Raw genomic sequence first — 17,045 nt, forward strand, 5'->3', positions numbered from 1 at the left:
ACACATTAAAATGTCCAGGTTATTAATATTAATTAATCAATTAATATTATAATAATTAATTAATTACATAGTGCCTGGAGTCCTGGAAAACTATCTTTATGTGTCTGAATAATAATAAGATGATATTCTACTCCTGCAGTGCAGGAGGAATTTTAAAAATCACAACTTTTAAAATATTCTTAGCACTTTGATTCTTCTGCAGAATTAGTCTTCCACATGCATTTGGGTTTTGCAGCCACAGGATGGCATTCACTGCTGTGCAAAGGGTCAGTCAAATGTAAAATGTGAGTCTAGGAAGCAGACTTTTTATCTGGGAAAGGAAATATTTAATAAAACATCATTAATAGAAATTTACTGCTTTCTACCAATGACACCCATTTATTCAATAATATAATACAGAAATCTTCCCATGCATAGCCCTTAAAGTTCATGTTCTTACTGTATGGGCACCAAGGCCCTCAATAGATATATAACTTGCATATCTCCAGTAAGCTGCGACATTGAAAAATGCAGAGCAGCAATTCCAACCTGGGAGACCAGCAACTGCATAAAGCACATCAGTTTCACCACGGTTTATGGAGTCAAAATCACTTTTATTGGATTTATATAGGCTCATAATTTACTGTTTATTTTCCCATTAGGGCAGTGTATGGAGTAGGTGTTGACACAGACCATACCGACGGGAGGACAGTTGGATTGAACAAATGGCCAAGGTGACCGATAATTGGATTACAAATGTCAAAGAGTGTGGTTCAAGAGACAGGTATATCAACCCCCGCATACTCTTCCCAGCTGTGAAATGAAAGTTAAGAACAGGGACAATCATCTACAATTTATGCAATTGGGTCTGCTGTCCATGGCAAGCAACACCCAATTAACTTCAGCAATGGTGTCTAATGCCACTGGTAAAATGACTGGATTTAGAGTGATGAGCAAGAATGTCAGATCGAGAGATAACCTAGTAATGCTATCAACCTTCCTGAGATTGCCCTGCCGACAATGTGGTCTGGGGGACAATAAAACACCACATGAGACAATATGCTCAATCTGTTAGTGCAGGACTGATACATGGGAGAAGAAGGAGAATTTCCCTGGATTTATTTTATGGCTGTCCAATTAGCCTTCACTAGGTGAACGGAACGAAAGGGAGGAATAGAAAAAGAGTCCCTCTAATGAGTTGCTTTGCTGGTTTGTAGCAGAAAAGATTGAAAAAAGAGTTTTAGGAGCTGCTTTGCTTTTGAGATTGTCTCAGGAGGTGTTAAAGGGACCGGGCACTTTGTTGGAAATAGCCGTGAGAAAGCTCCTGATGTATGGGAGGTCTTAAACAGCTAAAGTGCATCCTGTCAGGATCAGTACAGGCGGCATGATCCTTTGGCACAGGTGGATCAGATATTCCAGGCCCATGCATTAATCCCCACGGTTAGATGCTGGGTCAGTACTGCAGATCTTGCTCATGATGTGGCTGACACTACCCATAAAAGCTGTCACTGCTTCCTTTGAGAAACTCCATACAATATATAAATACAGTTGTTCTCCAAAAGTGCATCCAGTTTTAGAAATGGAATATTAGGAGCAGGTCTAATCCATAGACTACTGATCTGACAAAATATCTAAATCTTATTTATAGGCTTAGTGAGGCAAAGGCAATTTGTCACTCAAAGTTCAAGATGCAATTCCTGTTTTGCTGTGTAAGTCTAGTGAATGTGTGCTCAATAACCTCTAGAAAATAGACCACGAATGTGTAATTTATTCAGCTAGTACTTTTTAAGGATTCAAGGTATTCAATTCAAGGAGCACATTGCACCCCAGAGAAACCAGGGGTGTGTCTCAAGGTAAGAAGTTGCGAGGTAGCTCTCAGTCCATCCTACAGCGTGGAAAGGAGGGAAGGGACACTAAATTAACCCTGCACTGAGCGAGGCACTGAAAGCACAGCCCACAGTTCTGAGTTGGGTAATTTGCTCTGTCAAGAAGCAGGATAAATGACTGCCTCATGCTGAGCACTGTGCTGCAGCAGCAAGGATTTCTTTAGGGAGCTGAGCAGCTTGCTGGAAGTTGGGAGTCCCGTCACCACTGTGATCCATTGCCAGGCACTGCCTCCCAGTACTGCAGAAAAAACACATCTTCTGTACACTTCACTCTTCTCTATTAAAAAAGCCACAGCTTTCAATTGATATTTTCACACTGAGAGTCGGATATTGAGGATTGAATGCCTGAAGAGAAGGCATATAAAGAAAATATTATTTTACTTTTTAAATGCCAGTCCCTCGCTGAGGTGCTGAAGTGAAGACTCAGGCAGTATCTAGTGGATTGTAACAAAAATAGTGAAAGATCCTTAACTGTACATATCCTTGTAAATGCCAGTGAAAAGAAGACAAAAGCTGGGTTTTAGTATTCAATTTAATCCCACAAACATACGTCTATATGTTTATGAGAGCTATATAGAGAGAGTTTGTGCAGGTCCATTTGAACAACAGAGTTTTGGTCAGGAGGATAAGGAGAGTATGCAAATGAACCTCATGTGTCAGTTAATATTTTTATTCCTTTGGTTGTACATTACAGTTTTTTGAGACCAAGCTAATGCACTCGTCTCATTGTCCTCTCCCTCTCTCAGAGGTCAACAGAGACTTTGATACATCAGATAATAAAGCATTATCTCTTCTTAGCTAAAATGTGTGGTCTAAAACTTATGACTTCCTAGAAATTTTGTAAGCGTTTTTTAAACTGTGGTCATGTGTTGTATTTTTAAAAAGTGTGGCAGTATAAAACCATGTGTTTATATTCTCCCTGTTTTTTCCAATAAAGTCTTCAAAAAAACTGTTTGGCCTTTAGGGTTAAGAACAACTTTTTTTTTTATTTTACACAACCCTTTAAAAATTATCTGGTAGAATAGTGGAAGGAAAGAAGATTCAAAGGGAAAAGCAAATATATTTGAGGCTATGACAGAAAATATTAAATTATTTACTGGTATCTGGATTAAAGATAATATGCTGAATCTCAGAAAATTAGAAGCCATAAATTGACAGACTGTTATTAGTAATATTTGTATTTTTTACTTTCCTAGGGAATGTGAGAAAAAATAACTCATTATTTTGATTCTAACATTTTTGCTCTCAAGTATTCATGTTAATCCTTGCTTTTGAATATTTAGAATAGTCATTGCCAAAGAAAGTCTTATTTTTTGCCAACCCATAAAATGTACTCTAGGATTGCTATGATAACATTTTCAATGTCTCTGTATCATGAGAGATTAGCAAACAGCAATATTACATTTGAGAATGAGGAGATTAATCTGTTTCCTGTCAACTGAAATTTGTTAAACTGTGAAAAGAAAATTACTGGTTTTGAGGACAGATCTCATAGCACTTGATGCTTCAGGGCCTTTGTACTTTTCTGTTTAAATCATATCTCCATAAAAGGCAAAATAACTATTTGGTCTCTGATTATTCTCAAGCTGAAGTCAGATAAGAAAAACATTAGGATTCTTATGTTCCATGATAATATATTTAGGGAGAAAAAAAAGTGTCAATTATGCCTACTAAACTGATTCTCAACCCGATTAGAGATTTTCTTATCTCAAGGTGCCTAGTAAATACTTTAATTTGTGTCATGTTACAAATTATGCTGAATACTCCAATCTTATTTCAGCACATTTCACACAATGATGCACTTTTGCCATAACAAATTATTTTTAAAATGAAAAAAAAACCAAACCCCCCTAATTTTTTCAAACTACCACAGTTTTCCTTGACATTTTCCTACCCTTTCCAGTATGTCTTTTCTGCTAAAGATGAATGTTTAAGGATTATATGGTGAAGGGACAATGTGGTGATCTGGGAATATGAAAGATCAGATAAAGAGGGAAAATACAGAAAGATAATACAGGCTAAGTGAGAAGACTGCGAGATGTGATGAGACTCAAAAAAACGTGTATTCAATGTGTACTAGAAAAAAGTTCTCACCACATACATGGACTGGTAGGGGCAGGTTTACGGAATGAAGAGTTTTTAATATATGATCAGTACTGGAAACTATAAAATCCTGGATAATAAGAGCACTAACAACGCAAAGACAAAAAAAAAATAAATCAGAGGGCCAAGCACTGACAAAACCTAGATTATGTGATTCTATATTGACAGTATGACTCAAGGGATTGGACCTCAAGAATAAAGTTTATCTTTACCATGATGGTAAAAAGACAGCTGTAGGGAAGATAGTAAAATCTAAAAGAACTTGCAAAAGGAAAGAGTTGTTCCAGTTTTTCCCATGTGGAGAGGCTGCCTGTAAACCAAATAGCTCACAAGTGAAGATGATCCAGGAAAGGGACTCCTTAAGGCTGTAGGTGTCCTGGGAACCATCTCCAGTCAGACTCCATGGACACTGCAACAGCCTGTGATAAAAGAACACGTCTCAAACCAACCCAAAGCCCACTCAAGACAAAGGAATAGGATATTTAGTGCTGGGATCCCTATAATCCCCTAGTATTGTAGGATACTTGGATTTGGTGTGTATAAATGGCGGTAGAAAGTGAAGTCACTGTGAAAATATCCCCAAATTAAATTTTTTTAGGAATAACAAGTATGAATTTTGAACAGCTGAGTACAGATCACCCTGGGAGAAAGGACAAATGGATGCAAAACTTGTCAAAGGCCATGTTTCTAAATGATGGATTGATTAAAAGGCATTTCCTGTACCCAGAAAGAGTTTTAGTACAGATGCAGTGTATTCCTAACTGAAGAAGAAGATGCTCCCCTGCCTCAAATGCAGCTCTTAGCTTGGTCTTAGTTGTGAAGGCAGAGAAATGGGATGTCTGCAAAAAGTGTGTGTGTTGCATGCATGTGTCTGTGCTCAAACATTACAGACATAACAGCCTTGCAGCTGATGGGTATTACACATGCTATAAAAAACATGATACAGCACTAAAGCAGACATGCTTCAGGTAACACAAAGGCTTTGCACATCCAAAATAGATTCAAATCATGTGAAAGATTTTCTGCTGCTCCTGCAGAAGATTAAAACATTGGTACATTCATAAAACAAATGTGAAGATTTAGCAAATGCACAATGACTCTTTGTTTCACCAAGCAGTGAGCCTGTCAAAGGAGATACCCTGAAAGGGTATATCCAACCAATTTGGGCCTGGTAGGTGGGCTCCAGCCCATAAAAAAGAGAGCTAAAGATCTTAAGAAACATACAATGAAGAAAAAACCTGTTAGCCCTGAGCTAATCTGTGAGCTAATCCTTCAGTGAGAAAGCAACATTAGACCAAACTTCTAAATCCTGACTGAAAAGAAAAGCTTGATATAGATTAACCACAGAATTTGCCTACACAAGCTTAGCATGAGAAATGATTCATAAAACACGAAGGAAGACCACTAATATATCCCTCTCTGTTTCAACAGCATTTAACACATGGGTGCAGACCTGATTTTCAAAGCATGCAATAATATTTGGTGTTTTAATAATACTTTTCCACCCATTTGCATTGATGCAATGTTCTGCCATCTTGTAGTTCTGCAAACAGAACATAAGAAAGAGGTGTTGGGTGTGATTTAAATTGCTTTACTCTCATGTGTTTACTCACCATTTCACCTGGGGAAACGCAGCCATGGGCACCGATAGCTAATTCTCTCATGCTGGGGATTTATCAGTGATAACTTTAAGAAAATCATTGCTACTGAAGTCAGACTAAGCACACTGCTCAGGGTAAGCAAAGGAATTGAACTAGCTCCCAGCATAATACCGTCCCCTCTCCACAGTGACATCACGTCTTAACGTAATGCTAGTTAATCATAGGGGAACTTCCTTGCACAACTGCATGATGCTGAGTCCAGTGAGATTTTAATTAGGTCCAGAAGGTCAAGGAAGTGCTGATACTTCTCTAGGCTCCCCGGAGATGCCCAGAACCTTGCAGGGTGGCAGCCTGCAGGCTGAATTTCCTTCCTGGATTTTGATCTTCTCTGTTATGCCTTTAAAAGAGGCGGAAATTGCCTGATAAGACAGCACACAAAGCCTGTACGCTGAGTATCTCCTTCCATGCTTACATGCTATGAGGTGCTTAGAGTCAAGACCTTCTGCTAGAATGCTGTGGGTCCACAAGGAAAATTATAAAAGAGGCATTTGATGCCCGGCATGAAAAAGCTGACAGTGCTGTGCTTTGCGGATATTCATTTCTTCATTCCAGGACCCAACAGTTCAGATCAGTGATTCATGAAATCCGTAAAACAAGCTCCCTCATCTCTGCAAATGCCAGATATATGCAAATCATTTCTTGACTAAGGCAAATCTCTAGGCAAGCAGAAATGTGATTTTTCTAATGAGACACAACAGCCATGGTAGACACAGTGTGTGAATCTAAGCCCTAGCTCTGGATGACCCTGCTCTTGCCATGCTCTACAAAATATGAACCTGAATTAGTACCTGCAAAATCATCTGTATCTTTATACTAGGACAACTTCTCATTGAAACAGTTGGTAGGTTTTCTAACCTGGATCATAATATCAACTGTTCCCTGCCCATTTCTAGCAGACTCACTGTGCAGTGAAACATAATTTTGTGAAAAAATATACTTGGGGCAGTATTCCACTGTAGGTGGTGAATCTCTCATCATATATATCGATGAACTGGAAAAATCAAATATTTTCCATGAGCTAAGGAGGGAATGAATAATAAATGAGCTGTGCTTTCTTATTTTAATATGCAAATAAATTAATACAAGCTTACAATACATCTAGAACAGGTCTATAAGCTGTTCAACTAATTTCTCTCATTGTCAAGCATTCATAACAAACTCCCAACATTTTGCATAATGAATTATGAAGATTTTTGATATAGGAAGCTCATTAAAGATAGAAAAGAGGACTGCTTTTCTTCATTACTATTGGTATCCTGAATCAATAATACGGATTAAACAAAAAAGGTGTGGGATTTTTAATGCTGGACTGAAATCCTGCCAGGTAAGAACTTCCATACAGTATCAGTACTGAATGGCTTAAACACTCTCCAAGAGAGGTCAGAAACAGATACTATGATATAAATGATGCACTGATGGAACTGTCAGTAGTATGTTTGTCCTTGACATCATTCTGGTGTTAGCATGTGCAAAACATTTTTAAGAAAATCAATCTAATCTTGAGAAAGTTAAAAGAATGAGGCCAATATTAGTGAAAAAATAAAGACTGAAATCAATCAGTAGCACGAGTCAAAAAAGTAAACAAAGCATCTCAGGGTTGACTTAACAGTCTACAAATTCTGTGGAAATCATAGACATTCTTTGAACATCCAGTCTCTCAAGGCTATTGGTGTTTCACTGAGTAACTAAAATTAGCTGAGGGCCACCACTAGTATTTGATATATATGGACCCATTCTTGCCCCTTTCCTTTGGTATATATATTGTGTCATCAGAGTTATGGGCACATTTCTCAATGGCTATCTGAATGTAATATGGAATACTTAAGACTTTAAACACACAATTCTTTTTTTTCAATCCAAACTTAATTTGCCTCATTATTATAAATTTATAAAGAGATTTTTTTCTTATTTAATATGAAAACAAAATTAAAATTACAGATGCAGATGTAGAAAAGTTATTAAACTCAGTTTTCCCAGTGCTTAGGCTTTGTGATTTGTGTTACTTCTCAAGATGCTATCTAAAATAAAGGGATACCTGTGATTCATTGAAATTTGAAGTAACTAAAGAAAAGAGAATAATCTCTGAAAATGCCATGCCTTAATTATTTTGCATTTTAGAATTTATGTTCATATCTCTTGCACAGAAACCACTCACTTAACAACCAAACTAGTATTATTTTCAGTTATGCACTTGATAATTCTTCATCTTACCAGATCACGTTAAGTTAGAGACAACAGTCTAGCTGAGGAGACCACTTATCACTGCAGACAGATGAATCACACCAGGACTTCTCCCATATTTTGCTATGTAAGACTTTCTGCCTGAATACACATGAGAAGCAGCATGCAATGTCATATGCAAATCTGTCCCTGAAAGAGAGTTTTAACCTCCAGTCATCTCCTGCCTTTGGAAAGTTGTTGGCTATTCCTGAAAACCGCAACTTGATAGAAAAAAAAGTATCTGGAGGGGAAGGGGAGGTGGAGCAAGTGCAGCCCGTGCATCTCTAGAACCGTGATGCAGAGGAACACAGGGTGCAGGATGGAAATCTGTAGCGTGGAGTGAGTGAGTTCAGTGTGTGCCTCGCAGGCCCAGAATTTGTGTCTCTGCTAGATCCAGTACCATGCTGACCTGTCCAACAGGCAGCTTTCTCCTCTGCTGATAAACCCATGGAGAGTTTGTATGAGATGAACATTTTAAATTTTCTTTAGAACTGCTTATTTTCTTCCCTTTTCCCCCTGCCTTTCTCTTCTTTTTCCCTTTCTTTACTTTTTTCCTTTTATTTTTTCCTGTAACTTTGAAGTTGACATTGAAGTTCATCATGTCACCGTTTGAAGCAGACATTGATATATCTTTGTCTTTTTAGGAAGTTGCCTCTACATACCAACTGTTCAACTAGATAGATTTCACATGTCTTAGAAATAACTAAAATAATTCTCTTATTTCTAGCCAGCACAGTCAGTAATACTTTTCAAGCTCAAGATAGAAATAAGAGGATATTTACCTATTTTTTAAATTTCCCTTGCATCTTCTGATAGGCTTCAATGTTAAAAAGGGAAAGGCATGTGTTTTTGGAACCATTTAAACCTCAGACAAAATGTTCAATCAGACACACTGCCTCATTTTTACACCATCACCAGCATGTCACTGAGAAAAAATGCAGCTTTCTCTGCCAAATGTGGGCAATGCTAAAGAACCATGAAACAAATGCTTACGCGGATTCGTAATCCAGGATTTAAGCAATCAGTGTTCTGTAGAGCACTATTCAGCTACATAAACCCAGTGAACTTCAACTTTTGTACTTCTCCTGCAAAAATATACATGAGCATATTGCCACACGGCTGCCTATAGTCTTCAGAAAATGTTGCAGTTTCTCACAAAGGACCACCGACTTCAGGCATCACCACCAGCAAAGGCTAGAAGCCTAGCAGAGCAAGCTCAGCAGCAAAACAAAGTTAAATTTGTTAAGCTCTTGTGTGGGAGATGCTGGAGAAAAAGAGGAGGATGGTGGAGAACACAGCGCTGGTCCAAAGCTGAACTACCAGTGTGGTGTTTGTGGGAAGAACTGAGAGGTAGTGCTATTTTTAAATACCACTTTGTGAGTTTTTAAATTCCTTCTCCCTGCAAACTATGGCCATAAAGTTTCCAGCAGTGACTTCCCCTGTGATATTCCATACCAAATTCCAAGTAAATAAAATTATAATCCTTCTATCAACATTTCCCTCACATTTACCATTTCCCATTAAATGAGTGGAAAATCAAATTCTTTTTAGAAGGCTTCAATTACAGCAGATTATTATGCTTCCCTCTTAATTACTGCATATAAATACATACCATGTAACACAGTTTATTGTACCCTTAGTGTACTTACAGTAAATAGAAACCAATATGCTTCATCCAGCCCATGTATTTTAACACTCACATCACATTTAGCAATTTATCTTCATTACAACCCCTTGCACTGTTACTGACATCCTTCTCAGAGCTGTGCTCAAGTACCACAGCAGAAAGACTGATGAAGCTTGTATATATTGATTTGTGACAAAAGCAGGGCATTTGAGAAGCACTGTTACTATTCTCATAGCACTAAGTTGGCCAAAAAATTAGCTGCACTATGCCAGCGCTCTGGTCCCACTTCTCATTAATTAGGGTACATGACTTGGACCTTGAAAGGCTAAGGTTGCAGTAACACTATTTTTAAACCTATTGCCTTCAGTTTCTTTGTCACTTCTGAAGAGATTTAAAGTTCTGCCCATGCTTATTAACAACTACTTTTATTCTTTAGAGACACTTTGAATAGATAAGTTTTCCTCCAAGACAAATGTCAATTTCTGAATGAATCTACAGTGGTAAATTTAAACATAGTTTTCAAAACTGCTTAAATGACCTAGAAGCCTGCACCACATGTGCTCATCAAGGAGAGACTAAATAGCTTCAGCACTTTAAAAGCACCAATTTATTATATACTGCTACCAAAAGGATAGAGAGGTCATGTCTCACTACAGACAATTCATCCCTTCCATCATAAAATTTCAAAGACTGTTGCTAGAATTTCACACCAGCCTGTAACTCTTTTGGCTAGGTCTTTTGCTAAACACAGGTCTTGCCCCAGTAATTTCCAGCAAGCTGAACTCCTCAGCGGTGGGTGTGTTTTGCAGAGGCTTTCTGTGCTGAAGCATAAAGCAACAAAACATCTGCTACAGCGTATTCAAAAACTGCTCAGGGTGAGAAAGCATGTGGTCAGATCCACTTTCCAGGCTGAATGCACAAGTCAATGAAGTGTAGCCTGGAGTCAACAATCCTCTCCCATGAAGCTGTCATGTACACTGGAAAGCAGACCAGGGCCTATTTATATTCTGGACATCTCGAAATCAACTGACACCACACAAGGGTGCAGATCCTGCCTGAAATGGTTTAATTTTTTCTGCTTATTATCAGATCTCCATCTCTCCAGCAGCTGTTTCCATAAAATCACGTAGCAAAATAACGAGAGTTTGTAAAGCTGTCAGACCAGGATTAGGAGGCAGCTACAAAAAATGTAGTTAGAAAAAACCAGCCAGACTATTTTTTGTGCTTTTTTCCATAGCTCAAACTCCACTCATTTTCTCCACTTCTAGCTTCCCCTTTTTAGTAAATCAGTATAATACAACAGCAGAAAGAGTGAAGTGTTAGCAGAGAAATTATAGAAGACAACACATATCCAGAAGAAGGAAGAAGAAAAAGAAGGAAAGAAGAGAATGATGCGTTCAATTATTGAAGAAGAATAAAGAAAAGCACCTGAAGTTGCACCTCACTTGGAAATACATTGCTCTTTTCATTTACTTGTGAAGCAAGCAGGTAACTCTCAGGATTATTTTTCTTCTTTCAGATAGATATTTAAACACTTCATCCCAACTACAGAATCTTTGAGAAAGTCTGTGAAATAGAACAAATGCTTCTGGCTTGCTTCATGTGAGAAAGTAATGCAATCAAGTGGTCATTTTCCTCCCATTTCAGGCAGAAGCATTCCATTAATAAGAATCCACTACAGAAAGAGACCATCCTGCATAAAATCCAGTGACATCCAATTTAAAACTAAGAAGAAAAATTCTACCTGATAGCAAGCATTAAATAAAACCTGAAGCTTTGCAGGACATTACGAATTTGTCAAAAAAATTAAGCCCTCAACTTGAGAACTTAAAAAAAAAAAGCACTTACAATGCAACGATCAATGCAAAATCTGAGAGAAGAAATACTATTTGTTCTTCTCCTCCCAAAATGCCAAAGCAAAAAAAACAAAACAAAACAAAACAAAAAACCCCCAAACAATATCACCAAAACAAACAGAAAATCTTGTAATAAGTAAGCTATGATAAAATAATTTACTCATCAAATTATATATTGTACTTTCTGTATATTATAGCTAATGCTTTGTTGGGACTGGGGAGTTGTAAGCTGTGGAATAGTTAACTGCTGCAAGTTGACTATCTTGCGACTGGCAGTTCCCTACCTAGTTGGCAAAGATAAAGTATCTTGTTTTACTGAGCATGTATACCATATCCTGCTTTTCTAAAAATATTGTTTAAGTGTACTCATTAGAAAAGAAGAAGAGAACGAGGATCAGAGGGTCAAGGATGGACATGATAAAGAAGAGCCAAGGAGAACATCTAGACCATCTGGACACCTTCCCATATTCAGTTCCAAGGACATTGGGCTAATTAAAGGTATTGAATGGAAAGTACTGATGTAAAGTCCCTGGCAATCAAAATGGGCCTACAACAGAACCAACCAGAACAAAGCCCACGAACCCAAGCCCAATCAAGAGCTAACAAGTGGCTATGGGAGGGGGAGCTGAAAAAGTATAAAAGTTGCTGTTTGTTTTTACTGGGCTTGTGGGCCGGTGGGGAGCAGGGGTCTCTCCAGGCCACCCAGCGCGCTGATTTGCGCTTTATATAAATCTTACAATAAATTTTGCTGCTAAATTTTGATTTGGTTTATTTACCTATAACAATCTCAATTATTATAAAGGGGACTCAATTTCTGACTTCCTCATTCATCTTTTGGTTCAAGGTCTCACATATTTCTGTCCTCACTTCGGGACATACTCTCTGGTAAGTTGGAGGCCTGTGACAGCAGCCTTAGGTACATTAAAAAATCCATGCGGACACACGTCCATATATCCAAAGAAGATAACTAAAGGAGGAAGGAAGAAGAGATGCACATGTGACCTGAGCCTCAGTACTTAGTTTGCAACAGAATTCTTGTGCACTTGCAAGGGAAGTCACTTAGATTCTCCTTTCCTAAGCATGTCAGCCTTAAAAATACACATACAGTCCTTGCCGGTAATTCATGTTTCCTCTGGTATGGACAGGGATAGCTAACTCCAGAAGAGGAGCTCTAAGCTATCATGGGCAGCAATCTGGAGATGAGCACTGGCACCAAACACAACTACAATGACTAACATCTGCCATCTTATTTCACTTAATTTGCCTAAACACTCTGAAAGAGGTGGAAATACTGTTAATAATGAAATTTGATAAGTAAGTACTGGCTGGTATCTACAGGGTACAGCGTCTCCGTCAAATTCAGGTAGGGAAGAGACAACTTTATTTAAAATAATTAAAAAGTTGTATCTAGGAAAAGTCAGTCAGTGCCTCACACACACACACACACACACACACACACACACACACACACTGCACAAAGGGGAGCAAGGGTTGCTAGATCAAATACTAATCACAGCTTTTCAAAGGGAGCCAAGTTTGCTCTCTTTTACATCAGACAAACTCCTGGAAGAAGGGTATGAAATGAAGCTGGAAGGGAAACATTGTACTACTGGGAGACCACGGTTGTCTGGGCAATTAAGGCCTCCCCAGGGGGTTAATTACACAGAGACAGACAGGCATTTTAGAAAATATTTCTCAGTTTGCCATGAGAATGAGCACAGCTTGACCAGCCTGGCTGTGGACCCCAGCTCATGTGCCTATGTGCAGCAGGAACTGCTCCCCTCAGGAAGCAGTGAAAGTCAGTGTTTCATCACAAACTCAATTGGTCAAAGGGTCAATTTGGCCACTGGGGCTGTGTCTCTACCAGAGTCTGTTTCCCCTTCCTGAACACTGTTCCAAGGTGGCTTTTACAATGTGTTTTCCCCACTTCTGCAGGACACACTGCTCAGGTGTTTCTCTTCTAGGTAGCCTGCCCTCCACTTTACTCTCCATTCACAAGCCTCAGAGCAGCCTATGAGACACAAATTTCCCTTTATGACATCTTCAGTCCTCAAAATTTTGCAGATGGTTATTTTTGCAAAGGAGATAAAATTCAGGGGAAGGAATACATTAACTCATATTAATGACTAAAGCCGAATTCCAGAGAGAGACTCCACAACCTCTCTGGGCAGCCTGTTCTAGTGCTCTGTCGCTCTCACAGAAAAGAAGTTTTTCCTTGTATTCAAATGAACTTCCTGTGTTTGTGCATGTCGACCCTGCTCCTGTCACTGGGCACCACTGAAGAGAGTCTGGTCACATCCTTTTGACACCATCCCTTAAGATATTTATAAGCATTGATAAGATTCTCTCTCAGTTTTCTCTTCTTGAGGCTAAACAGGCCTAGATCCCTCAGGCTTCCCAGATGCAGCCTCAGCAGGGCAGAGTAGAGGGGAAGGATCACCTCCTGTGCCATGCTGACCACACACTTTCTTAAGGTGTCTCAGGACACCACTAGCCTTCTTGGCAACACTGGCACACTGCTGCCTCATGGCTAACTTGTCATCCACTAGGATGCTCTGCTGAGCAAAAGAGACTTCCAGACCTAAGATTCTCATCAATAGATATATTTCAAAATCAATGCCCCTTTCATTCCATTTGTGATCTATTCTGACAGTATAAACTGGAAACCTTGAAGATATTGGAACACATGATTACTAACTTTCCAACTTAATTAATCCTAAAAAGGGAAAAATCCTTTTATTTCCCTCCATTTATTTATGGCATGGAAGTGTAAGAATCTACAGTGAATTATCAAGAAAAAAACCAAGAAAACACAACCCAAACTTGTACACTAATAATTAACCCTTCTCTCCAGTGTTCTGCACTAACCAAAACAATTTGGTATTTCTAGCAAACAAAAATAAATACGGAATATGCAAATGTACATTTTTCTACATTTTGTTGCCAGATAATGATTCCACTGGGAACTATTTTGTCCAGATGTTTTTTAGCTTATAGGGATTTGAAGAGAATTTTCTAAAATCATCCTAGGGATGATTGATTATGCGGGACAACATGGCTTTTTTTACTTGTACCGAGAGGAATCAAGAATTCCTCATTTCACAAATAGACAAGAGGATAGAGTCAAGGATCTTTTACCCAAAGGAAAAAAACCACAGCATGGTGTACAGCAATGTGAAAGAAAACACATGTGGCAAAACCAGTAGTTTACAAGTATATCACTCCATATCCAACATTTCTGAGCTACTTATAAAGAGAAACATTCATCACAAGGGCCAAGAGAATGGCTGACAATCCTTTTGGAAGGCAATTTTTAATTTGAAAATTGTTGTTAACAGTCCGAACTCATGAAAGCTAAAAAAATTCACTGATTCTGATGATGCAGTGAATGTAAGGAAGGTCAAATTTTGCTTTCATCCAAATGATTAGTCTGATATGTTGGATTCAAGATGCAAAACTTTAAGCATGTTTACTTGAGACACTAAAAGTCTTGACAGGGTTGGAGTCATTCAACCTATTTTTTTAAAACAATATTTTGCTCTGGACATTCTATACAAAACAAAATTTAAGGGTTACAATAAAAGACTTAACTGAAGTAGATTACAGGTGGAAAACAAGTGTGCATATTCATTTTTTTTTCCTGTGCTTGTGAATTGCAAAATGTTGTATTTATTCTGTATAATCAGGTGATTCTCAGCTTTATGTGAGTCTATTATAAATGAAGAGAAAGGAGAATACCACTCTCCTGGAACAGGAAGAAGTGATTTTAAACTACAGGAATCAGTTAAGTATTTAGCATATATTTTCCACTTAAACTTACCTCCAAAAAATGTTCTGCTTGCTGTTCCCGGTCCAATTTTCTTGATGTTGTTGTAATCAGACCTGTGAAAAAAGGATGATATTTGATTGTCAATACCGACTGAAAAATATTTATCTCTACCAACCCGAAGACAAATTTATTTTTAAAACACTCGAAGGAAAAAAACTATTTGAACCTATATTAGACACAGATATCCTGACATCTTTCAAGCATTTGATTCTCAGTCCAACCAGTATGTCTAACAATGACTTTTAATGAAAAATACTGTGAGAAAAGTTACTGAAAAACAGTTAACTGTATATCTATGGTTAACATGCTACGTTTATTACAGTGAATAAAAAAATTTACTAAAGAATAACTGTTTGTCTTATGATTAAGGGTTTTAATGAATCATTTGCATTTGACTGAAATCTTTCTGTAAAAAAACCTCATTAAAGATTTCAGAGTTCTCAAACAATTAGGATGATAGGATGCTGATTACTTCCATGACAAGAATACTTGACAAAGAAGGTTATTTCTGTAATAACTACTTGTATACATAATGATTTTCAAATGTAATCATTATAATGCATTAAAGGTTTTGTACTACAATTTCATCAATTTGCTTCATGTTCAAATTGAGTCTTTAAAATAAAGTACCCTTTTACATGAGGATGATCAAGATATCTTTTTTTAAGCAATGTACTTTCACAAATGATTAAACTCTTGTGAGATTTCTACCAAGAAAAGAAACTGAAACACTTCCAAAGTTCCCTCAAGAAAAAATGACACATATCTCCTATGAACATAACTTAGTTTTTTATTTTGTTCTTACTAGAGATTTAAAGGGCAAATTTGAGTTTTCCCTCATACAAAACATTTCTTTGGATAGGAAAATGCATCATGTGCTTGTTTTTGTGATAGATTCCAACAAACAAAGGGATCAACTTTTCTTAAGAGATAAAGCTGATTTTAGAGACAATGCCAGTGGAGCAAGTTGTTCTCCAGAATTCGTCTCTAAGATTATCAAGGAAAACAAGAAAATAAATGCTCCCTGGATTACCTATTCTATTTATTTATTTAATCAGACTAGCCAAGCATCTAAACACAAATCCACGATGACCTTGAATTCTTAAAGAACCCATCAGCAACATCTTACATCTACATAACACTTCTAGTCCCAGAAGGTTTCTACAGCTGCAACTGCTCATACACTATCAGCTTCTCCCTGGAGGAATCACTTTACCTATTTTGGTGAGAAGGGGAGAAATATTACTTGATGTAATGGGATGATATGAACACAGGAAAGTGCACTCTGCTGCCAATATTTTAGACTCGTTACAAGACTTATTAGACCACAGAAGTAACACCCAACAGCAATCAGAGTGCATCACTAAAATTACATGGAAGAACCCAGTGCTGGCAAAAAGGTGAAAAAACAAAACAACTGGTATTGCCTGCATCAAGCAATTGTAAGTATTCAAAACAGTTACACCACATGGGAGACATCTACTCACTGCAGGAGTTTAAACAGACATGACATCACGGATGATAAATTTGTGTCATTCACACAAGATTCCCCCATGTCTAGAAAGAAAGCAAAGATGCAGGCAAGAAAATCCTAATTATGAAGGAAGTTCAGCCCCAACAAATTGATAAAGTAAAATTTCAGATTTGAAATATCCCTATTCATCACATGCACAGGCACTATGGATATTTATCAAGCACAGCCTAATCACAGTTAGGAATATTGTAATTTTCATATAATGTTCTACTTCCTTTCTAATGTGTCACTGTGAACTCTACCTACTTTCTTCTTAAACAAGAAATGTCTAGCTGTAAATTATAGAAGGTCTCTGTCCTCATCATCTTCATCAGTCAGATGAATTCATGTTCCTTTTGAAGAGCAAGAGC

The 17,045-nt window shown here is 37.8% G+C and overlaps 1 protein-coding gene across 11 annotated transcripts in view; it reads right to left on the minus strand.

Moving 5' to 3' along the window:
- The window catches only part of FAT3 (FAT atypical cadherin 3), a 402,153-nt gene that overhangs the window by 114,829 nt on the left and 270,279 nt on the right, over window positions 1-17,045 (minus strand). For all 11 annotated transcript variants that reach the window (XR_007903072.1, XM_051779182.1, XM_051779179.1 and 8 more), the window contains exon 4: window positions 15,153-15,214. Coding sequence is in view for 10 of the 11 variants with exons in the window: in XM_051779182.1 (XP_051635142.1) it covers window positions 15,153-15,214 (62 nt within the window). In the remaining variant the exon portion in view is untranslated. The remainder of the gene's footprint in view (window positions 1-15,152; window positions 15,215-17,045) is intronic.

The sequence above is a fragment of the Manacus candei genome, unplaced genomic scaffold, assembly GCF_025592945.1.
Source record: "Manacus candei isolate 608988 ecotype Guabito, Panama unplaced genomic scaffold, ASM2559294v1 h1tg000014l, whole genome shotgun sequence".
Lineage (NCBI taxonomy): Eukaryota > Metazoa > Chordata > Aves > Passeriformes > Pipridae > Manacus > Manacus candei.